Source organism: Molothrus ater, chromosome 10, assembly GCF_012460135.2.
Source record: "Molothrus ater isolate BHLD 08-10-18 breed brown headed cowbird chromosome 10, BPBGC_Mater_1.1, whole genome shotgun sequence".
Lineage (NCBI taxonomy): Eukaryota > Metazoa > Chordata > Aves > Passeriformes > Icteridae > Molothrus > Molothrus ater.
Window position 1 is genome coordinate 2,028,145 of NC_050487.2, and position 25,736 is coordinate 2,053,880.

General features: G+C 42.5%; 1 protein-coding gene across 1 annotated transcript in view; it reads right to left on the reverse strand.

Moving 5' to 3' along the window:
• Positions 1–25,736, reverse strand: part of LOC118690109 (glypican-5-like) — a 379,548-nt gene that overhangs the window by 251,267 nt on the left and 102,545 nt on the right. Inside the window, exon 4 of the mRNA XM_036388826.1 lies at positions 1,466–1,596. Within this exon, the coding sequence (XP_036244719.1) occupies positions 1,466–1,596 (131 nt within the window). The remainder of the gene's footprint in view (positions 1–1,465; positions 1,597–25,736) is intronic.

Genomic DNA, 25,736 nt, shown 5'->3' on the forward strand with positions numbered 1-25,736 from the left:
AGGTCAATATCCAAATAATTCTGGATGGTTGGGAAGGGGAGCAAGCAGATCATCATGTGAGAAAGAGCAGCTTTCATGCTATTGAAGACACAAATCTGCAACTTCTTAAGAGATCACCTGTTGACAGGTTGCAGTTCTGGCTTTTGGGCTGCCTGTGCTAAGCCCCAGCCAAGTCAGTGACTTACACAGAAGATGGCCCAGGGCTCTGTGCTGTCAAAAGCCTATTTCAATAATTGTACTACAACTGTTCTTTGGATTTTTGTTGCTGAAGTTATTAATTTAATTTCTGTAACGCTCCCTTTTTCTGATTTGCATGGTAAAAATTGATTAACTCCAAGCACTAGCATAAACTGTTATGGTTTGCCTTTCAATTACAAAAGAATAAAAAATTATCACTATCACTCAACACACTTTGCTTGCTGTTATTACTTTTATCTTTTAAAACAGTCTTTGTTCCATTCATGCAAGCTGAGAATTAAACCAGAAATGGATAAAAATCTCATGTTCACAACTGAAACGCCAGAACCCAGACAGTGGAAATTTTAACATTTTACAATTTTAAACATTGCTTAAGTCATCCACTTACCCAACAGAGATACACACAGGCTGCCTGGGCAATTTAATGCTGCTTTTGGACAGAGGTAAGCCCAGCACAACTCCACTGATGGAGCTGTTCCAGATTAACTCTGCTCTTACAGAGGACAAGGTGCCAGCCAGAAACAGGCACTGGGAGTTTATGGGCAGTTGGTCTGACATCTACTCGTGTATTGTGAGTGGGATTGTGAAAAAATCCTCTCCTAGAATGTACAGAAGGAGCTACACAAGGTAAAGTGAGAGAAGAAATCAGGAGATGTGGGAGCAGGGACACTCCTGTCCAGCCCAGTGGCAGTGCTCAGCTGTAGGTATCTCATATGGGGCACAGCTGAAGAACAGGAGCCAAGAAGGACACAAGAAGCCTAAAAAGCTCCTTCAGCTCTTTGTTATGCAACCAATCAAGGAGATTCCAAAGGATTTTATCACTCCTGCCCAGTCCAGGGCAATCAGGGACTGACTTGGTGTGAGGGCAATGGATTTCTCCTTTTCACCCCTTCCCCCTTCTGCCCCTGGGTAAGCTCATGTCCTTACAAGCCTGGGCAGTTACATTTTAAGTGCTTTAGACTCAGCTGTGGAAATCAGTTTCCTCAGACTCTGTAGAGGAAAAGCTTTCACCATTTCCACTGAAAGATTCTGGAAATAACAAACCCCTTGGTGTTAAGCAATGCTACCAAGCCTGGCCTTTCTTGGAGAGACCCACAATGTGAGCCACCTGTGTGGTGTCACCTGTGTGACTGCCAGGGGTGGCAGTGGCTGGACAGCACACAGAGGAGGTGGCAGAGCTGTGGCTTTGCCTTGAACAGTGCCAAGAACCAACAGCACAAATGATGAGCTGAGGGTTTGTTTCAAAGCAATTGCAGCCCAGGGTTACCTTCTCCTGTTGTTCAGGCTGGTGTGAGCCATCACAAATGTCTGGGTTCCAGTCACCTCCTTCACTGGCACAATACTGGCTGATGACAGGTTCCCTTCTTGCTGTTTGGGCTGTCCACACACTTTATCAACCTGTGAGAAAGGGAGGGAAAGTGAAACAGGATGTGAGTGAAAAAAAAAAGGATTTCCAAGCCCCAAAAGTCTGCCTGTTCCCTGCAGTCTGTGTTCACTGCACGAGATACTGTGAAAGGATTCTTCCTTCAAGCCAGTGGGAACAAGTGCCTTGCAAAGAAGGACCAAATTCCATGGCAGGGCAAAGAACAGCAGAAAGTCAGCAGTCATGGATTTCCCAGTGGCTACCTGCACTACAGCACACTTGGAAAGGCTGAAATAGTGACTGATGAAGTATTGGCAAGCTGAACTTTGATTTAGAAACATAGCTGGAGCTCAAAGTTACACTGATTTTGGTGGAACTTCTGCCTCATGCCTGAAAAGCAGAGTCTATCCAGAGTTTGAAGGGCTTGTAATGAGCAGATAACCAATTCTTCCAGCCTGTAACCAGGCCATCTAACATCACTCAGTCCTCACTGCCCCTCCTGAAGCCTCTCCCAGGGATTTAGTATCAGTCCAGGAGAAAGCAAGCTGGTGTTTATCCTTTGTGCACTGTGGATCTGACACTGCTCGTGTATCCTGACACATTTATTTGCTGTAACAGCTTTAAGTGACAGGAGGAAGACAAGTCCCTTCCCTTTCTAATCCACCAAGGTGGATTTACCCTGTGATGTTTTACCCACACTTAAATCCCCAAGCAAACACAAAGAGACCACAAAGGGAATCCTGCTCTGGCCATGGTACCACCAAAGACCTGAATCACAGAGAATCCACCATCCCACAGAGCCCTGGGCTTGGTGCCCCTTCCTCAAGGTCCCACAGCAACCAGCCAGGGGGAGATGGATTCTGACTGCCCTGGGCCCTTTCCTGCAGCCCAGAACCTCATGAGTCTGCTGAGTGTTCCACCCACAGGTGTCACCACGACATTTCCTGAAAAATCCCCTCATCAGGATTTCTCCTGCTGGCAAGATGAGAGTCTCAGTTTCTCGGTGCATTTTCTCAAACTACCTTAATTGTGCCATGTGAATAGATAGCAGCATAGTTTTCATTTTCTCAGATCTCATCCCTTCTGACCTCTCCAGAGGTCACTGTCTCAGCCTGAGGACTTGGGGCTTTTTTATTATTATTATTATGTTTTGCTCCTCTGGAATGTGATTTGGATAATGGTTTACCCAGCATGTGAATTGTTTTTAATTAATGACCACTCCCAGTCCAGCTGTGTCAGACTCTGACTCAGTCAGAGTTTTTATTATTCATTCTTGTGAAGCCTTCTGATGTCTCCTTTTTCTTTCTTTAGTATAGTTTTAGTATAGCATTTTCAATATAATATAATATAATATAATATAATATAATATAATATAATATAATATAATATAATATAATATAATATAATATAATATAATATAATATAATATAATATAATATAATATAATATAATATAATATAATATAATATATCAGCCTTCTGAGAACTTGGGAGTCAATTCTCCTCTCTCACCTCGTCCTGGGGACCCACAACACCACAACACACAGGTGACTTCAGGTAACTTTTCTGTCCCTTTGCACCACTATCACACAGATGCCAGCACCAGCACAGGACAATTTTCTCTGCCTTAGCCCATTTCTTCCAGGAGAACCACAATCATGTGAAGCTAAGCCATCCTCCTCTGAAAAAACAAACAATGTGCAGAACTGGAAGTTCTGTAGGCCTGACAGTGACAGTCAGCTTTGGTTGTTTGATTTCCAGCCCAGACCAGTGTAATATGCTGTGAAGAAGCTAAAACTGCAGCAGTTGGGTGGAACAGACTGGATTAATCCTGACACATCTCCAGCAGCAGGCTGGGAGCCAGCTGCCTCACTCAACACCAGGCACTGCTCTGGTCTCACCAGGGACTACTGCAGTACTGGTTTAAAATCCAGCTTTGGGAAACCAAATCCATTCCAGTCCCTTCTAAACTTATGAAAAGGAATAAAAACACTCTATGCAAATGAAAATACCAAACAAAAAAGCCTTTTGAACCCTTTAGAGCTGGACAGAGGGTGTAACACAGCTGCAGCACATTCCTGCACAGGATGATTTCTCCCCTGCACCCCAGGCTGCCCAGGTCCCCTGCAGCACACAGACCCCAACTCCCAGCAAAGCTCTCTGCAAAATCCATCTCAGATTTCATCATGTCACTAAAGTTCATGGCTTCAAATTACATACACCTCAAACCTTGTCACTACGCATCTGAGAAGGTTTTTACCAACTCAAATCAGAGTGGTTTGCAAAAGCAATGTGGTTCTCATCTACATGACCAATGGAGAACTCACAAGTTTCTTGTTTTTCCTGAAAGAAGATTCAAAGATACTGAAGTCATCATTTCTGTTGTGAATCAACAGTTTAAGCATCCAACTGAAAACACCAACTTTGTTTTGATTGGAATTTTTGATACTATAGGAATGACTCTTTAGATTGCCCAGGTTTCACTATTTCCTATGCCAAACCTCTGCTTCAGGGCTTGCTTTTTAAGCAGTACTAACAGTTTCCAGCATATCAAACAAAACCACACATATTTGATGGGAAAAAAAATTCTCAGTGGAAGATTTTAACCAGTTCTACTCCATTAAGAATAAAGTTGTTAAATAAAAGGGCCAACCACACTTCTTTTGTCACACAGGCCTTTCAGTGCCATTCTCAGCCCAGCTGCCCCAGCTGGTGCCAGGCCAGGCAGTCCCAGCAGCCCCTCTTGGGGGGTTATCCCTGTTCCCATATTTGTTTCAGATTCTGAATGAGTTAAACAGAAATCTGACTTTTAATTTATTTCTTTGAATGTGGGCTAGTTTTCCCATCTCTCCAACGTGTATTTCTCTGCAAAATAAAACAGAAAAGCCTGAATTTTACCAGCTAACTTGAGCAGACACAAAGTTGATGGCACAAATGGGAACACTCATGTATGAAAAACCATCTCAACTTCCAGATGGGTCATTTATAAAAAAATAAGGTAGTGTTGTGTAAATTGAAAGGCATTGAGGCGCACCATAAAAAATCCAAAAAGGTGTTTTCTGGAACTGCAACATCTGCAATCTCCTGCCACAAGTTCCCTGTGTGTTAATAGTGAAAACCACAGAGCTTCCTCCCATCCTAAGGGCACCACAGAACTCACTGCCAGTTTAACCCTGAATCAACCACCACCCACAGGAAAATCAGTGCACCTGGAAATGGGGACTGGAATGTCAAATTATTCATAATTTTAAAATTAATTTATTTTAAAATGAAATTTATTTATATTTGATTTTAAATTAGTTTATTTTGCTCATCCTAGTTTCAAGGTGAAGGACTAGGAATAATCAGGAATCAACATATAGAATGACTGAGCCCATTTCTTGGATTTTTAAACTTAAAATAAATCTGCCAATCTTAAATTAAAAACTGACAGAAAATCATCCCTCATTAATGGCAGGACCCTCATGTCATTCCTCTGCACTGCCAGTTTAACCCAGAGCTCCTGAATCAAGCCTCAGCACCCACAGCAAATTCAGTGCACTTGGAAATGGGGACTGGAATGTCAAATTAATTAATAAATTTTAAAATTAATTAACTTAAAAACTAATTATTTTAAAATTAAATTTATTTAAATTCAATTTTAAATTAATTACTTTTTTTTAAATCCTAGTTTTAAGGTGTAGGACTAGGAATAATCAGGAATCAACATAAAGAATGACTGAGCCCATTTCTTGGATTTTTAAACTTAAAATAAGTCTGCCAATCTTAAATTACAAACTGACAGAAAATCATCCCTCATTAATGGCAGGACCCTCATGTCATTCCTCTTCTCTCTGCCATGATATTTAGGCACTATCTTCTAACAGTGAACATCTACAGCTGCAAACTGGTATTCCCCCTGCCTCATTAATTTCTGAATTACCAATCATGTTTCACAATTCTAACATTTTTATTCATATTAAAGCTTTTTTCTTACACAGGAGTATCTGTTTTTCTAGCCATAGCTACATTTTTTTTCTGCTGTGAGTTTTTCTTGGTAATGAAAAGCAGAATCATATATACACATTTTTTGACCTCTTACTATTTGTTATTTAAAAGAATGACTATTTACAATTATAACAGAGGCTTAACAAAATAAATGGAAAAATTCTCATCCAGAATCTTCTTGAACTCTTACAGCTTGAGTAACCTTAAACACTGAGGTCATATTTAATATATTTGATATAATCAAACATGGGAAAAAATGTCATGCCCTTCTGGATACCAAGAGAATCTTATCTCTCTAAAGCAGGAGACCTTTTCACTAGTCCAGAACAGTAATTTTCTTTGAGTTTGTAATGGGAAGATTAGTGTTTAAAAGTACAAGATTTTCTCAGAGATGGGCTTTGTGTTGTTATTATTAAAATGCTGACACATTTGTGTCACCATGATATTTTCTGAAAAATCCTTCCACCAGGATTTCTCTCCTGAGAAGCTGAGAAGCCTCAGAAAAGAAATGCAAACAATAATTAAATTATCTGATTGCTTGGGATGTGGTCTGGAGGTTGCTCACCAACAGGTGAATTCTTGATTGGTTCCAGGTGAATTGTTTTTAATTAATGACCAATCCCAGTCCAGCTGTGTCACACTCTCTGAGTCAGTGACAGGTCTTTATTATTCACTCTTGTTAAGCCTCCTGACGTCTCCTTTCTCTTTCTTTAGTATAATTTTAGTATAGCATTTCTAATATCATAATAAATCAGCATTCTGAGAACTTGGAGTCAAATCCTCATCTCTCACCTCATCCTGGGGACCCAACACCACAACACATTTGCCCTGTGCAGGTTTCTGTGCCTGGATTTGTCCCAGTCCAGCTCTGTAGAATCCCTCTGGCAAATGACATCCCCAGCCCTGCTGTGCCCCACAAGTGCCACAAACACCCTGCAAAGCAGGACTGGAGTTTGGTCTAATCCAGGTTCCAGCTCCAAGTTTGAAGTGATGTGGGGGTGCCAGCTGTGGGTTCCTCTGGGTCTGCACTGAAGGCACTCCAGACAGCAGTTTCATGTTGGGACTCAGGTGTTTATTATTCCTTATCAGTCAAACAGTCTCACTGCTGTGAGTTCTGCAGCTTTTCATTAGAAGGCACAAAATGGCCAACAATCTCTTGGTACAAGGTCTTTAAAGCTAACCTATCCAATTAAGAACTGACACCTGGATTATTTTCCCTTTGAACCCAAGAACTGATCCCACAGAGCCCCCAGTGCAGACTTTTCTGCCCAATTCCAAAATGCCACCCAAACCCATGGAGAAGAAGGAAGAAGCAGCATGAAGAAGAAACCCAGGACAACACCCTGTGCCTCCATCCTGCTGCCATCCACAACACACTAAAAACCCCAAACCCTCAATTTCTCACCCAGTGATCCACCTGCACTGCTCTCTATAATCTATTGCACACTTTTGTGGGTTCCAGTCTGTCTTGAAGTCTGGGAAACTTTCTCCATGGATGAGGGTCAGAGTCAGTGCTGCCCTGGGGGTCAGGGCAGCCCAGAGCAGACACAGGAATGAATATTCCCTGTGCTGCCCTGGGGTTGCACAAAGCGAAGTGAGGGAGTGAGGAACACTGAATGATGGGGAAATCAGGTCTGAGTTTTCAGACCTGCATGGTCACCAGGAGCTCTCATTGCTCAGGGTCAGAGATGTCCCTGCATCACTCCATCACCCAGAGCCACAGAAACCAACCAGTATCACTTGTGATTTTATGCTGTCCAAGCATCAACCAGAGTTTACTCTGGAAACACAGAATCCTCCCCTTGGGGTGGCTGTCACCTGCTACCCCAGTATTGCTGTAAAACATCAATTTCCAGTGCTCCAAAGCCAAGTGGGAGCCCATATGATAAAATGCCAGTCAGGGCTCATGGCTCATTGTCACTGCCTCTATCTTATTGAACAAAATCAGACAAGAAAGCAAATAACCTCTGATTTTGTCTCTTTTTAAATATTCTCTCCCTTTTGGAATATGTTTCCTATTAGGAGCATTTTGCTGGTAGCAGTGTTCAGCAAAACATAAGCAAACTAAGGGATTATTCGTTCATTTTCCTACAGGAATATGTTGGCTTTCACTCATGAGGGAAGCATTCTCTTTTCTCTCATCTTTAATCTACTGAATAGTTCAATTTAAATTAATTTCCTACAAATCTTCTGAAATCTGGCAGTTAGAGAAGCTGACCCTTAGATAGTAGATATTCCTCCGAAGAGAATTGTGCTATAATTCCTCAGGGGTAGAAAAACCTTCTGTCACACTTCACACCTGGACACCAAAGAATTCAGCCATAGAACTTAAATCCATAAAAAATGAAGTTCTGTGTGTTCTGTCTGTGGCAGAAGAGATCCTGTCAGGTACCAACACTGGGCACAGGGAATGGACAAATTCTGCAGCAGTTTTCCAAATGAATCAAATTCTACTCCAGATAAAATACAAATGATGAGGATGTGGAGTGTTGTTCTGTAACACCATTAACAAAGAGTGGGGAGATAACCTGTGCTGGGCATGCCACAAAGCTGCATCTGAATGCACACACACAGCCTTTGTTCACAGGGAGAACAGGCAAGAATTCCTGCAAAAATGTAAAGTAAATTCTTTACATGAGCACCAGGCATATCAAGAATTCCACCCAGTTTGTATCTAACAAACTCTTACCATAAATTACAGTGCTGGTATTTTCTGTTCTCACCGGCTTTTAAAATTGCACATTTCTGCTCAGTGTATCCCTATCCACAGTGCATCTCTAGAGCTAGTCTTTAAGCACACACAAGTAAGTAACTTTGTCCATTTTGTCAGGATTTTTTCAAAACATTTTCGGTCTAACTGCATATATATTTACCCAGCTGAAAAGAGAAGTGGTTATTATTTATAAAGAAAAAAAAAAAAAAAAAAAAAAAAACCAGCAGCACCTGAGAGGTCAAATGATATCTCCCCTTCTCCTCCACAATCCCCCCTCGACTCAGAACTAATCTTCCCTGGCCTTTGTTACTTCTGACATTTGTCTTTAGATATTGACAACCTACAAAGGTTAGGCTCAATTTTATAATTAATTACAATAATATAGCATGAAAAGAAAATTCCATTGGGAGCCAATCCAAGTGAGCCACTTTAAGAGCTCCCAGAAAAATTAGGTGACTTTAAAGATAGTGTAACAAAATCAATTAAAAGATGTTATTCAAATTTCCTTTTAATCACTTTTCAAATTAATTACAGTATATCAAAATGATATTGCCTTGCATTGTGGTTAGTATTTATACCCTTTCTTAAAGGAAAGCAATTATCCAAATATTCCTGGAATTTCTTTTATCACTGCAAGCTTAAAATGTAACAGAGAAAAACTCTTCCCAGTTTGTTTTTCAAACGTTCAATAACCAAGTACAAGAAGTAGCAGAGAGAAACTGTATCAACACACAAAATAAGGAAATCCTTTCAGGGGCACCCAAAGCTGGGCAGCAATCCCTGCTGGTGCCCCCTGGCACAGACCGGCTCCCAGTGGCACCGGCTGGCCCTGCCCAGCAGCGGGGCTGGACCAGCTCCTCCCTGGGCTATTCCCTGGTCCCTGAGAGCCACAGCAGCCCCGGCAGAGGGAGGGTGGGTGTCACAGCTGGGTGTCTGAGCCTGAAAGGTGGGGGTGTGTTCCATCCCCATCTGTCAGAGCTGGGGCAGTTCTCTGCTGTCCATGGGGCAGTTTTTTCTTTATCTCTCCCCCAGCCACTCCTCCCTGCAGGAGATCTCTGCTGTCCATGGTCACTGAGTGTCCCTGCAGGGCTGATCCAATTCCATCATCCCATGGGGAGATGCTGCACCCAGGGCAGGAGCCAAGCATTCCTACCTGGATCCAATGTGAGCCTGGCACAGCACAGCAGCCTTTGCCCAGGGCATTGCCAGAGGAGCAGCTTCTGCTGCCCTGCATGGCCAGAGGGAGCCCAGGCCCATCTCCAGCAGCCCTGGAGCTGCAGAGGAAAACTCCCCCCTTGTGCAGGATCCCTGCTCCAGCAGAGCCACAGCTGGCACTGCAGGAGGGCTGAGCCCCCATGGGATGGGGCTGTGCCACCCCCCTGACACACAGGGGGACAGGGCATGGTCTGACTCTGTGACTGTTGGGTTTTTTTGTACTATTGTATTTGTATTTTTAATTTTCCTAGTAAAGAACTGTTATTCCTATTCTCATATATTTGCCTGAGAGCCTCTTAATTTCAAAATTATAACAATTCAGAGGGAGGGAGTTTCTATTTTCCATTTCAGGGCAGGCTCCTGCCTTCCCTAGCAGACAGCTGTCTGCTCAAACCCAGACCCTGAACTACTCAGGCTCAGTTTGAGCTGGCCCAGTCAGTGAGAGCTGCAGGGCAGGGCTGACAGGCAGCAGGGATCATACCCATGGTTCAGACAATTCCAAAAATTCCCATCTTTCCTTAAGCTCAGCTACCTCCCTACACATCTTTAGGCAAAAATGAGTGTGCCACCCTTCTAGTCCCTATAGATGAGCCATGTTTTTCTCAAATTAATTTTGGCCATGTTGAGGCATACCTGGCCTGCTGATGATGCCCAAGAGCTCCCCAAGACAAGATCCCTTTCCAGCCCCCTTTTCCCTAAATGCAGCCAGTTTAATCCCCACCTCAACCCAGTCAGTCCCCTTTGTTCAGCAGAATTCACAGGGACCAACATGCAGGGGAGGTTGCTGAAAGGGGGAGTGTTCCTCCCTCTTCTGGAACCTTCTTTTGGCATTGCCAAAGACAGCTGGGTAGGACAGACCCTTAGTCTGAGCCACCTGGAGCCTCATGCTCCTCTAGTCATACTTCTTGCAGTTGTAATTACACCAGAATTGCAGCAATGATGATTTTAAATAACTGGCTGAGTTGACTGACACTCATTTCTCATCTGTGAACAAATAACAATTTGCAGTGTATGATGAGGAACCTGAGCCAGGTTTGATCTGTGGGTAACTCAGTCACACAGTTCTCTGAACCTGCAATTCAGCTTCATTTTCAGGTTAACACACTTTTGTAGGTGGCCATCACCACTCAAGCATTCAGGCACAAGCCCAGACATACAAAACAAACATCCTAACAGGTTTTTTGGTACAACAGACAGCTCTCAGGGAAGTGTTTTGTCTCCAGGCTTTACAGAATACAAGCAGAATTGCTTCTTAGCAGTTTTCATTAATGACTGGCATTATAGAGGATATCCAAAAGAAGGCAAGAAACAGCAACACAGAGCAAAAACAGATGTCAGGCTCACAGGTCTGACAGCTCCTGATCAAAATCTCCCCTTTCTCTGCAGGTAGAGACATCCTAAGAATGAAGTTTCAGGAAAATAAATGGGGGAAACATTCTCTAAGTAAAAGAGTTTACTCCAAATCCCTTGTGATAAACTGCTTCTGCTTTTTTAAAACTGACATCTGAGTATGTTCAGGGGATAATTAAATATGTTATAATTCATATAACAAATATTGGTTATTACATATATACATATGCCTGAGAGAGGGATAAGAGCATTCCTCTTAGGAATGGCTGATGGTGCAAATGTAAACCAGCATTCAAGATACATGAAGTCATGCCTCTCCCATGTATTTATAAGAGCATTTATAAATCAACCTGAAAACATTTGCCAAAATAGCAATCAAGAGCAGAAAAAAAGCATCAATTTCCAGCAGAAATTTGAAATCCTTCTAGGATTATTATTTTCTGTTCATCATTACTGGACAGGCAAAATGCCTGAGCTTTCTCCAAATATCATTATGGAAGCTGCCTAACAAAAATATGTAGGAAGTCAGAAGGTCATTATATACTTTCACATTGCCCTATTAGACAAAATAATACTTTAAGTTTATGCAATCATTAAATCAACATGTCATAAATAATGTCAACACCTACAGAGAAAGAATAACCTTCCATTTTGCATTTAACTAATATAATAATTCGAAAAGACTGATGAACACATTCAATTCTTTTTTCATGAGATATATAATTTCAATTACAATTTACACCCCTATTTGCTGACAGTTGCTGTCAAAATAAACATATTCTCCCACGCCTTTTTTCCTGAACACAAATAAGTGACTTTAGATGACTCTGAAGAATTCAGTAACTATCCAAGACCTGTAGCAATTAGGCAGCACAATTATCAGGGCAGCAGCAGCCACCCTTTTATAAAAATACTTAGAAGACATTTTTCACATTGAGACAAGTACATCAAATTTATAAACAAATTCTCAGACTCCTCTCCTGTCTCCCAAGGAAATCACTCCTCATGCAGTAGAAGAGGTCTGTCACTGTCATATTTTCTGAAAAATCCTTTTGCCAGGGTTTCTTCTCCTGGGAAGCTGAGAAGCTTCAGAGAGAAATGAAAATAATAATATTTTGTTTGCTTCTTTTGTGTTTTGCTGCTTTGGAATGTGGTTGGAGATTGGTTATTTAACATGTGAATTGTTTTAACTTAATGACTAATCACAGCCAGGTTAGGTTATGAGTTTTTCATTAGCATGGAAGGTTATGAGTTTTTCATTAGTATCTTGTTAAGCTTTCTGTAAGTATTTTTTCTCTATTTTTTGTATAGTTTTAATATAGCATGATATATGAAATGATATGATAATAAATTAACCTTCTAAAAACATGGTGTCAGATTCTTCTTTTCTCCTCCTGGAGACCCAAAAATTACCACAAAGGTGTTTTGCTTACAGTGGGTACCAAAACAGCCACTTTTGTGCTCCTTTGCCTTAGGACCTCAGAAGGGTTCAGCAGCAAAGAGGAGTGGGATCCTGCACAAGGGAAAACCTGCAGCCTCCCCTGGGGGCCCGAATTATCACACCTGGGTGTGGTGGTGTTTGCAGGGGCCCCAGGAAGAGGGAAGAGACGAGGATCTGACTCCATGTTTCAGAAGGCTGATTTATTATTTTATGATATATATTATATTAAAAGTAAATGATACACTAAAACTATACTGAAAGAATAGAAGAAAGGATTTCATCAGAAGGCTAGCAAGCAAAAAGAAGAATGATAACAAAAGCTTGTGTCTGAGGGCCCAAGCCAGCTGACTGTGATTGGCCATTAATTAGAAACAACCCCATGAGCCCAATCCCAGCTGCACCTGTTGCATTCCACAGCAGCAGATACCATTGTTTGCATTTTGTTCCTGAGGCCTCTCAGCTTCTCAGAAGGAAAAATCCTAAGGAAAGGATTTCTCATAAAACATGTCTGTGACATCCGGGCCTCACCTGCATCACCAGGTTTCTGATTTCTAAATGTGTGTGGCAGGCAGATTGCCCTTGTACACATGGGGAAAGGATGGATGCTCTGAGCACTCACTAATGTCCTAGGGTGACATTATGATGCTGTATCCCCATTTGTGTGTTCTGTTTATGCTGGATATCATGTTCTGTGCCTTCAGGACTGGCTCTGAAGGGTGAAAGTTTTGTTTTGGTTTTGTATCAGCCGCTCCCCCACAGCTGGTGGGACACACAGACAGGGCAGTACATGGTGCTGCTTTTGCTTTTTGCTTTGCTCTTGCTCCTGCTTTTTGCTTCTGCTCATTAGTTAGTTTAGCTAAGCAGTTGATTTTTCCCTGGACTGTTTCTCCTTTCCCTTTTTTGGACCCACTCAAACCTGCTCCAGGCTGGGACCTGGGAGCACCGAGAGTTTGCCCCTTGTGGCTGCAGCAGCTGCCCCAGCACAGGAGGGACTGAGAACAGTGACCACCCCCAGAGAGACTTTCTGAATTTGTCATCTTTTTCAGAGCGGTGACAGAGTGGTGTCACCTGGTATTGTTCATTCTGTGTGCTGGGGGTGCTGTGCCTGGTGAATAAACAGGTTCTTTCCACTTCTCTCCAAGGAATCCTTCCCGAACCAGCTTGGGGGAGAGGCCTGTGTGGGTTTGCTTTCTGGAGGGGCCCCCTTTGGAGGTTTTCTCCCAAATTTGCCCTAAACCAGGACAACTAGAGTGATTAATAAAAATGTGGGTCTGTTTGGACTATTAAACCAGTCATGTCACTTCAGTGGCTGAGCACTTCGGCAGCTAAAACCTCTGAAGATACCAAATCTGCAAGTATAAGTCCAAAGCTCAGATCAGACCTCTCAGACTGTACCTTTGAATATCAGAATAGAGATCTTTCCAGCAAGACAGCAACAAATTTACTAGAGAGGGCATCTTGTTTAGAACTTATAAACCACTTGTTAAATAAAGGAAACATACTCCCAAGAAAACTCTGAGCCTGCCTGCTCTGCTAAGGATTCATCCTGGCTGTGCTCAGGTGCAGGAATGTCCCACAGTGCCAGATCTGTGCTGGAGTACAGACCAGCCTGAAAATAAGGAATTAAGATGCTTAGTGGAGCATCCAAGACCACAACTCCTCATTGATGGTTGTCAGGCCTTTTTAATTCTAAACCATATTTGTGATTCATGCTTTCTTAAAACAAAATCAACAGAAGGATTTACTTGAAACCATTTTATGTATTTTTATAGATAGTCAAGGAATTTTGTCATTATTCACAGGCCTAGGAATGATTTCCTCACTGATGTCACATTGAAATTTGTGAGATGCATTCATGTACCTCTCTGGCCCATTTCTGATGAAGTTCTTTATCAAGACCAAACAAAAAATAGCCTTTCTTTTAACTTGAGATTCCTCAGACTTTCTATACAATCTCAAAGAACATGAAGGAAGTCAGACCGGATGTTTTTGAGCTGGAAGGTAGTGAAGACTTCACATTATTACTTTTAAAAACAGATCATAATCCAAAATAAGTCTCCTTTTACAATGTTATGTCTTTCTGAAAGAGAGACAACTTCAAGAAGGGACATAGAGTGGAGTCAACAGTGAGTAACAGTCACTCCAATATCAATAATTGCATTCATTTCATAAAAACCTTTCAGCAGTGACTGACTGGAAAAGAGTTACCAGCTCTGACTACAAGCAGAATTAATGCCAGCAACATTGTCAAGAATAAATCATGCTTTATCAACCATGCAGTAAAGCTGCACATTAGGATCAGATCACATCAAAAGCAGCACAGGTGAACATGTGTGGAACATTCAGCGCACGGAATGCACACAGAAAACTGACAGAAAATCTGGATTCTCAGCACAGAACCTGAATCTGCATGGAAAAGATGTCCCAAAAGGGCACTGGATTGGGGATCAGAAAACCTTACCTGAGCCAGCCCTACAGGTGAAGGCTAAAGGTAGCCCAGAGTATTTTACAAGTGATGATCTCCCCTTCTCTCCAGCACTGGCAGGGCCACCCCAGAACACTGTGCCCAGTCCTGAGCACTGCCTGACCCTGTTTGAGCAGGGGGGCTGGACTAGATGACATTCCAAAAGACATTTAAGAGCAGGGAATTTAAAATCTGGATGTTCCTGCTGGATGTGTGGATCCTTAATTGCAGCACAAGAAACCTCAGGAAGGGACCCAAGCCAAGCAAGCACCCAAAGCAGGAGACAACAAAAGGTACAGAAGTATCCACAAATCCCTACATTTTCTCCCATGTTTAAGTAATTTACTGAAGATTCACCTCACCCTTGTTGAAATCAACAGTGGAAGATTCAGTGCTTTTGCTTCCTACCTCTGGAAGGCACACAGGGCTGCCCCTTCCTTACAGCTCACTGAGTGTTTGAGCCACTGCATCAGGATAAAATACCAGATAAAAACTGGAGGCAAGAGAACTCCCCAGACCAATGGGAATTTGGTGCAGTCAAATTGCTCTTGTTCAACACCAGTTCTAAGCACTTCCAAAGAGAAGAAAAAGCAATCTGAACTGCAGAGGGGAAAATAACTTAGTTAAATTCAGAAAGCTCATGAACAATAATAAAAAAAAAAATTAAACAAAACACTATCTGTATGTTGGGATCTTTAGCTGCTCAGAGTGACCCTGAGAAAAGATAGAAAGTCTCTTTTCCCAGCCCAGTGCTTGAAGAAGGAGTCAGGGCTCTTCATTTCTCTGTCTCAAGGTTGTTTATTGTTTCTTATCTATAAAATCCTTTCTCCTGTCCTGCCGAGGTCCGTCCAGCAGGACAGTTCCAGGCACTCTGCCTGCCCCTGGGGTGGGGTTATGTCTTTATGCTAAAAACTACAATGTGTACAATGTTTACAATTACTTTCCAATACCCATCACCTGTGTTAGACAGTGAGCTTCTACTCTAAACCAATCCCAAAGTGCCAACACCACAGCAGAAGATGGAGGCCAAGAAGAAGAAGTAGAAAGGCTGGACACACCCAGTTCCCTCCATCTTGCCCTCCTGAATCCCCATTCTAAAAACCCCAAAATCTACTTTTCCATCCCATGATAACTTCACTATTATTCTACTTAATTTGTCGTGGCTTGCAGATCTTCATCTAAGGTTGGTAATTTGCTCCAGGGGTCATAACCAAAACCACAGGGGCATTTTGGGCTCTGTGCCAGGGTCTCTGAGACCCCTGGCAGGGGTCTTGGCTGCTCAGGACAGCCAGAGGGATGTCCTGGGTCCTGACATCTAAAAGCACAGTGAAAGTTCCCTGCCAAGACTTGTCTGCCTAGCAAACACCACAGTGCAGCATTCCCAGCACAATGACATGCTCTATGGGACCACTACACTGCTGGGAAGTACTCTGTTCACTTCCAGTCTTTAATGGCATTTATCAACACTGCACCCTTCCCACCTTACAGCCCTCACCTCAAGGCAAGCAGTAACTTGGTATTTTTATCCTCATTTCTCAGACAAGGATGCTAAAGCAGTGAGATTAACAAAAAATCTGAGAAGAAGCCACATAGGCAGGCCTGGAACTGACCAACTCCTGACAACCAATTTCCTTCTTTGACAATTAAATCACATTCTGAGTTGCACAGCTTTGGCAAGCTGCCCGCATGTTTAGATACTGGCCCGTCTCTAACTTGTGGATTTGGGCCACAGTCTCCAGAGCTGGTCTCACAAACATCCACTGGGTCCAGGGCTGCCCTGCAGCCTGAATGTGCAGACAATCCAGGCATGATGCTTGCAGCTCATGGCCCAGACCACCCAGCAGCCCAGCATAGCAACAGCAGTTGGCACTCACCCCTGCAAGCCAGCTCATTGTTCAGGGCTGGAATTAAACTGCCCTCAATATGCAAACTTGCTTCATTCACTGCTTCACTTGCCCAAAGCAGGAACTGGAAGCGGTTGATTTCAGCTATGTGGTCTGTGCTCATCTGCTTTTCAAAACATGCACTGGATTTTTCATTAATAACCTTTATTTCTTTATTTCCTTCAGTGCAGCAGAAGAGAGTTTAATTTCCCTTTTTCTCTAGCCTCTTGAGCACTACTGGCTCAAACTGAAGCTAAACTAAGCCACTGGTTGTGGTATTTTCAGAGTCCCAAGGACGAAGGAGGAATTGAGACTCTGACTCCATGTTCTTAGAAGGCAGATTTATTATTTTATGTACTTAGATTATATTAAAGAAAAGAATGCTATACTAAAACTGTACTAAATAATAGAGAAAGGATGCAGACAGAAGGTTTAACAAGATACTCATTAAAATTCATTACCCTCTCCAGAATCTGACACAGCTGGCTGTGATTGGTCATTAAGTCAAAACAATTGACATGAAACCAATCAAACAGTGACCTGTTGGATAAACACTCTCCAAACACATTCCAAAGCAGCAAAACATAGGAGAAGCAATCAGATAATTATTGGTTTCATTTTTCTCTGAGGCTTCTCAACTTCCAGGAAAGGAATCCTGGGCAAAGGGATTTTTCCAGAAAATATGACAGTGACAACTGGTCCTTTTAATACATGTGCCAAGAGACACTGCCCTCAGAAAGCTGTCCCAGAACAGTGTAAAACAAAAGAAGAGGAAAAAGTAATGTAGTGTTTAGGGGGCTTAGTTTGAAGGGCATCCCTGTGCAAGCAGTGAGCTGCACTGAGGGTGGGGAGGCAGCAGGGACACAGACAGAGCTGCAGGGCACTCAGCCCTGCCCTGCCCTCACACAGCACAGCACCCTGCTCACACAGGATTCAGCAATTCCAACTTCTAAAGAACTGCCCTGTGAACTGACAGTCTTGGAGAGCCCAGCACTGCCTTCTTTAGAGCATCCTCAGTGACATCTCCAACTAAATCTCATTTGCAGATGGTTACTGCAAACCAGCAGAGCATCCTCACATCCTCCTTATTCCATCCTCACAGCCTGGTGCCCACAGCTCACTCAGCTTTCATCCTCTCATGAGGCCTCCTCATTCAAGTGGGATGACTACAAAAATCCCTTAAGAGTATCCATCAAGGTTTTGATCTTGCTGGGGTATATTCTCCCAAATGTTAAATTTTCAAATGCTGAATTTTCAGCATCTACTGGGAGAGAACTGAGGGTCTTGTTTAGGAGCAAGTTCTTGAAGGGAAGAGCATGGTAGAGCAGTGAGAATAAAAGTCATCATTTAGTTGCAGAAAAAAAAAATTAAAGTTGGGGAATAGATACATACCTGGGGTAAGTTAATTACCACATAATCTACCATAGTTACAATTTTATTTTCAATGTTAGACTTTTGCAAGACAACATGATTAGATCCAGACAAAACACTTGTACAATCTTGTACACTTTGGGGGCCAGTTTGGCCTGGTTTTGTGCTAATTGGAACTGGTTATTAAAATCTGCTGACAGCATCTTGAGAGTCCTGTAAACACAACCACTTTCACTATTCAATATACATCCAGGATAAATGGAGTAATAACTTGTCTACAGCAAGCAGCTGATTCAAACCCTTCAGCCACAGTTTAACAAACACCAGCAAACAGCAGGCTGATATTTGTTTCCCTAAGCAAAAACTGTAAAAAGTTGTTAATCCCACTTTTTTCTGATTGGCAAAACCAGACATGACAAAACCTGTCACCACAATGAGACAGAGAGAGAAAACTGAACTATGAGGGAGAGAAAACTCTCCTGAATTCCAGATGTTTTAGTGTGTCCTGGAGCCCAAATCTCAGATGTCTTGGGTTGAGATTACTTAATTTAAGAAATATAATTTGGGCAGTGCTTGTAGCAGCCATTTTTTGCTATCTTTATATAAAGTTGTCTGTCTGCAATAGTATGAATGGGAATCAAGACTGAACTCCTTTTCATAACCATTAAAAATAAAAAATTAAAATCTCAGCAACCTAATAAAACACATGGGAGGTTAAAAAGTAAAACTGGCTTGTTACTAAAACATCTCTTAATATAGAATGGCTGTAATAATGAAAAAGGGTAAATGAAAAGCATGCTGATTCCTGTTATTCTTTGAGCTGGACCATGCCCTTGGGTAGTACATGAAACCCCAGAAATGCAAAATATGAAAGTAATAAACATACAATTGCTCAGAACTTGATAATGATCTCTGTGAAACAAAATCTGAGGATTTTTGGTAGGCTTTGATGATTCTGAACATGGAATTAAGCTGAATGTATTTTAAATTAAACCTAAAATAAAAACAGCTGCTGGAAAACATGCATGACCAAATTCCTCATCTGAACACGTGCTGCTTTTGGCTATTTTCTTTTAGATTTTCAAACTTCACTGGCATTCTGTATATTCAACTCCAGTATGAAGCACAGTACAGTAGCTACTGCTGGCATCCAGTTAAGCCAATCTAATTTTATAAATGTTTGCCTGACGACTCAGAACCACTGCTATTTCCATTGGTGAAAGATTACACCACCAAATAAATTTATTCACTCTGATAGCTGCAATTCTGTATGTAACAGGGCCTAAAGACTTTGTTAAGGTTCATGAAGTTCCCCCTACTGCTCTGATGACAACCCTTCAAAATCAAATAATCATATGGAAAAAAGACAGCTAATTAATTTTTCTAAGAGTTAATCTGAAGAGCAAAACAAGATGGATTCCGAAGTGGAATTTTTCTGTATGAAAAAGATTTGTTCCATTAAAAAAAACAGATTTTCAGCTTGAGAAACAGGGGAACAGTACAGGAGAAAAGAGACACAGGAGAAGAAATCACTTCTATTAATAAACATATGAAAAAGACTTATTCCAGCACAGCAAGCCAGAGGGCAAAATTAACAAGATGTATAGAATTCACTTCCACTTGTGACTGAATTACCCAACAAAAGATATCCATGTCACAGTGGAAATGCCCTAATCAAATAAACTTTGAAATACCATTTATTTGGAAATCTGACCCCTCCATTCCCAAATCTACAAGGTTCTATGGAAATTCAAGAGACATAAAAAACAGAGAGTGTTCTGCAGCACTGTGAATTGAATAACTTTCAGACTTGCCATGGTTTTGTCGATAAAACTATAAACCATGGGTATGTATTGTTTCCTTTGCACTTGGCAGGATGACAGAAAAAAATTTGAAAAATTAATTTCACAGTAGTCAAAAATAAGTTTTCTATCCCATATTCATTTACCTCTAAAACCTGAATATCTTAAAAAATAACCCACATCCTAAAAAAACCATTCCTATAAAAACCTTTCTCACTTTGTTTTAATCTCCTTGTAGCATGTGCATGTCTCAGAAAACACTTTAGAGTGAAAAGCCAGATGTTTTCTATAGCCTAAAATCAGTCCATAACCACTGCCAAAATAAGGCAATATTACCTATATTACCATACCTAATATTACCATACCTAAAGACCAGAAGATAATTTTTAGAATCTATCCATAAATCTGAAATGCCATCAAATGGAAAACAGTAGGAAAAGACTTCCATGCATTCTGTGGAAAAAAAATCAAAACCAAACCCCAATACAGTCCACATGCTCCACTCCTGAAAATGCCTCCCAGCACAAAGATAAGCTTTCATTGCTTTCTGCAGGGGTAATTCTCAAGGGTTTTGGGTAACCAAGTTACTCATAAAGTTGTTCCATGACAGCCATGGCACACAGAGGACGAGAGAAGAAATGGAGTTTTATTTGTGTTTAATCCTCAGGAGTGAATCCTGCAGCTCCAACAGCTGCCTGCCCCCACAATCCCAAGTGTCTGCACCTGATCTGGCCACAGGAGTTGGGATTGATACAACTCCAGAATTCCAGATTTCTCTTTTCCACCCATTAGCATGAATTTCACTCCTCAGCCTTCCCTGACACCCTGACTTGCTGAAGGACCTGCTGGCCTCACAAAACCAGGAATGCTTTGGGTTGGAAGAGACCTTAAAGATCATCTTGTCCCACCCGCTGCCATGGGCAGGGACACCTTGCACTATCCCAGGTTGCTCCAAGCCCCATCCAGCCTGGCCTGGGACACTTCAGGGATGGGGCACCCACAGCTTCTCTGGGGACCCTGTGCCAGGGCCTCCTCTGAACAATTTCTTCTAATATCCAATCTGAAGTTACTCTCTGCCAGTTTGAAGCTATTCCTCCTTGTCCTGTCCCTCCAGGCTCTTGTAAAAAGTCCCTCTCCCCCTTTCCTGCAGGCTCCCTCCAGGCACTGGAAGGGCACAATCCCAATTCTGAAGGCCTGATCCCTTCTCCAGGCTCAACGATCCCAATTCTCTCAGCCTTCCCTCATAGGAAAGGTGCTCCATCCCTCTAATCAAACCCCAAACTGTGGTGTTGTGAGCTCCCCAGGACGAGGTGAGAGATGATAATTTGACTCCATGTTCTCAGGAGGCTGATTTATTATTTTATGATATTATATTATATCATATTATATTAAAAGAAATGCTATACTAAAACTATACTAAATTATAGAGAAAGGAGACATCAGAAGGCTAAACAAGAATCATAATGAAAGCTTGTGACTGACGACTCAGAGTCTGACCCAGCTGATGGTGATTGGTGATTAATTAAAAACAATTCACATGGAACCAATCAAAGATGCACCTGTTGGTAAACGATCTCCAGACCACATTCCCAAGCAATCAGATAATTATTGTTTTCATTCTTTTCTGAGGCCTCTCAGCTTCCTGGGAGAAAATCCTGGGCAAAGAGGATTTTTCAGAAAATATCATGGTGACACCAAACCATAATGTCCTGTGTTCCTGCTCCACTGTCCTTCCACAAGGAAACACAAAAAAGAGGCAACTGGAAGGCTGCAGTGATGTTTTTAGAAGGAAATGGAGCTTGCTAGGGAATATTTAGCAGCACCCAGGCTCTTATATGGTGGTCAAAATCCTCCCTCCTTGCAACTCACAAGAAGATACAATTTTCCAGAAGTGCAGGACAGCACTGCTTTCACCACATCCAGCAAAATCTTCACACAGCAAAGCACCAGAGCTCAGTCCCAATGATGGCAGCAACACCTGACAGACACGAGCTGCCCCTCCAACCCTGGCAAGCACATGGAGACCATACAGCTCAGGTGAAATGGCACAGAAAATCCCATTCTCTTTCTCATTTTTCCATGTTTTCCCATAGCTTATTATGGACATTTTACTCACATGTCGGTATCAGAATCCATGTACTAAATAAAACCTAAAAATAATAAAAAAATAAAACCTTGTCGAGAAACTGACCTTGGAATCAAAAGATTGCAAATTTTATTAAAGCAGCAAGCAAGACAATTTCCAATTAAAAAAAATGTGCAAGAGCACAATACCAACCATGTCAGCATGTTTTATTAGAAACATTTTATGTTTGCCTGGACAAAAAAAAAGATGAAAAATTGCAGAAAATTAAAATTATTAGTTCTTATTTTAAAATATAAGAGGGGCTTGAAATATCTTGAAATATCTTCACGTTCAAAAAACTTCAATCGCCTCAAGTAAATGGACATAACATCTGTTTTGCAAAAGTGAATTTAGAAAAGTCACAAACATCAAACTGATCAGTTACACATAAAAATATGTATGTTTGATGTCACATCACCAAAATGTCCCAGAAAACACATTCACCATGGCTCCTACCACTGGGGTTCACCACACTTCACTTCTGATTCATTGCCTGGAGCAGAAGTGGGACCTTATTGAAGTTTAATGGTTGTAAATAACATTACATCCATTTCCAAATTTGCACTTAAATTCAATATATATACTTTGGGCATATCATCATCACTGTCACATTTCACCCTTACTGCTTTCTTTAGGTGATGTATTTGAAACAGATCAAAATACTTTCATTTAACCAAATTTTTTACATCTCCACTTCTAGTAAACTCTGTGAGTAAGATCTTGCCTATGTTCAGTACATTTAGAGAGCTTCTGTATTTACATTGGAGTAGTGAACAAGTTACTGGGACAGCCTGTATTTGGATATTCCCAGTCCATAATTTTGTGTGTGGATGGCACTGTAACTCAATGCTTTGTGTCAAAAGAATGCAAATTGCACCCTCATAACAAGCAGATGAGCTGAAGTATAAAAATGTGCTGTGGCTTAGAAGCTGAAGAAATTTTCAGGCACTAAAAAAGCACAGCAATAAAAAGGGAATATTTTGCTATGCAAATCTCAGTATTTTTTTCCTCCAAAGAGTATTAGGTCCCTAAGTAATTCACAATTAATAGGCCTATTCTTGACAGAAAATGTGCATTTATTAAAGGAAGAAAAGTTTGTTACTTTTACTCAAAAAGATTTGAGCATTTCCAAAAGCTGTAAGTGGCATAAGCACTTCTTCAGAGAGGTACTTCTCCTCAGAGGTATAATCTTACCCTTTTCAACAGGGGCCTTTTAGAAGAATTTATTTGTGAGAGGATAATCTTGTGCAGTTTGAACTTTCTCACCAAGCTGCCTGCTCATTGCTATGCTGGGTGGGAGGTGAGGCTGCTTGCAATGCCAGCCATGTCTATCGAATCAGAACTAACCTTTTGTTCCACTCATTTTCTCTGCAAATTTCTGCCACCAGCAGCCACCTCAAAAAAAAAAAATACACTTTTGAAGCCTTGGTGTCTTTTAGGTAATTCACATCCAAACTGGTTCAAAATAAGGAAGTTTGGTGGTTTTGTGGAAAGCCAATCAGGACTTTTTGCAGAACACAGGAATGTGTGGCCTTAACTTTGTCACCTCCACTTTGTGAATGCTCATCAATGCAAAAATAAAGGGAATGTCATCTCATAGTGTTACACCAACTGATACCAGAGTCCAAAAAGAAAGACCAGAAGACTGATTTCCATTAGTTATCAATGCCATCAGAATAGCAAGATTCTGACAGCAAATCAGTTTCAGAAAGAAGAAAGACCCTAATAAGTCAGCACTGGTGATACACAGAAACACAACTAAGGAGAGCAAAGAAAGATTGATGACTACAGTAGTCACTTCACTTTACAGAAAAGCAATATTCTTAAGGAATAAGTACCTGTAACTTACACCACACACACAAAAAGTATTAGTGCTTGCTCACTAAACATCATAAATGCCTATAAAACCATAAAACACATGCACAAGTACCCTGCAATCCAAAAAACCAACCCACAGTCTCTGAAGGAAAAGCACACAAAACCAGCATATAAAATTAGAAAACCTTATTAAGCAGACACTGGGGATGTATCAAGAATGCAGCTTTATCACAATCTTAAACCGAAGAAAAAGCACATGATAAAATTGTGTTTATGGTTTCTCTTTTCATTCAATGCTGTGTATTACATTTCCAAAGTATCAAAAAATCATCTTGGTAAAATCATGTACTGCAGGAGCAGCACTGGGGAATCTGGTAAAGAAGAAAAAATTCTTTGTTAGCGAAGCCACAAAGCATCTACAGAGGCTAATTGATCATGAAAATGCCAGGATGGCTGACAGCTGAGTGACAGAGCTCCCTGGGCTCGCTCCCTTCCCCTTGCAGAGGAGCCCCTTTGATTCCATGTCTGCTCCTCCTGGGCAGCCCAGCTCCTGGGCACAGGGCTGCAAGCAGCAGCCTCAGGAACAGGGGACAGGCTGGGCACAGAGCCCTTATAGAGAATTCACAGGGACAGGCTGGGCACAAAACCCTCATAGGGATTCACAGGGACAGGCTGGGCACAAAACACTCACAGGGCACTCACAGGGACAGGCTGGGCACAGGGCACTCACAGGGCACTCACAGGGACAGGCTGGGCACAGAGCCCTCACAGAGAATTCACAGGGACAGGCTGGGCACAGAGCCCTCACAGAGAATTCACAGGGACAGGCTGGGCACAAAACCCTCACAGGGACAGGCTGGGCACAGAGCCCTTATAGAGAATTCACAGGGACAGGCTGGGCACAAAACCCTCATAGGGATTCACAGGGACAGGCTGGGCACAAAACCCTCACAGGGATTCACAGGGACAGGCTGGGCACAGGGCACTCACAGGAACAGGCTGGGCACAGAGCCCTCACAGGGACAGGCTGGGCACAGAGCCCTCACAGAGCCCTCACAGGGACAGGCTGGGCACAGAGCCCTCACAGGGACAGGCTGGGCACAGAGCCCTCACAGGGCACTCACAGGGACAGGCTGGGCACAGAGCCCTCACACAGACAGGCTGGGCACAGAGCCCTCACAGGGCACTCACAGGGACAGGCTGGGCACAGAGCCCTCACAGGGATTCACAGGGACAGGCTGGGCACAGAGCCCTCACAGGGATTCACAGGGACAGGCTGGGCACAGAGCCCTCACAGGGATTCAGAGGGACAGGCTGGGCACAGAGCCCTCACAGGGCATTCACAGGGACAGGCTGGGCACAGAGCCCTCACAGGGACAGGCTGGGCACAGAGCCCTCACAGGGGATTCACTGCAGGCTGGGAACTCCCTTTCCACCCCTTTTCCTCCCTCTCCCCCAAGGGGGATCAGGGAGCTCTGCAGCTCTGCCCAGCCCATGCAAGCAGCAGGCTCTGGCAGCACCACCTGACACTGCCCAGGAGCCCATTCCCAGGAAGCCCAGTGCTGTCACCTGGGGCTGCCATCTCACCTGGGGCTGCCATCTCACCTGGGGCTGCCATCTCACCTGGGAGCTGCCATCTCACCTGGGAGCTGCCATCCCAGCTGGGCATGGAGGAGCAGCCCTGGCTGGGGCACAGCTGAGTGAGGAGCCCCAGTCCTGCTGCAGATGCAGGGTCAGGGAGTGGCAGTTCAGCCCTTCCAGCTGCCACTCCATCTCCTGCTCACTTGAAAATGAAACCTGGGCTTAAGTGCTTTATGGGACTGGGGCCAGACTGCTCAGTTTCTTGCAGAACTGTGTTTTTATATCCATAATGTTAGCTCAATCCTTCTGCCAAGGAAACCTCTTTTCCCAGAGTTTTGTTTATTTTTCAGGATTGAGCTCAGAGGGGGCTGGGGTTAACCTCAAGCACAGTGGCCTGATTGCCATATATGTTGAAGACACTTTCTA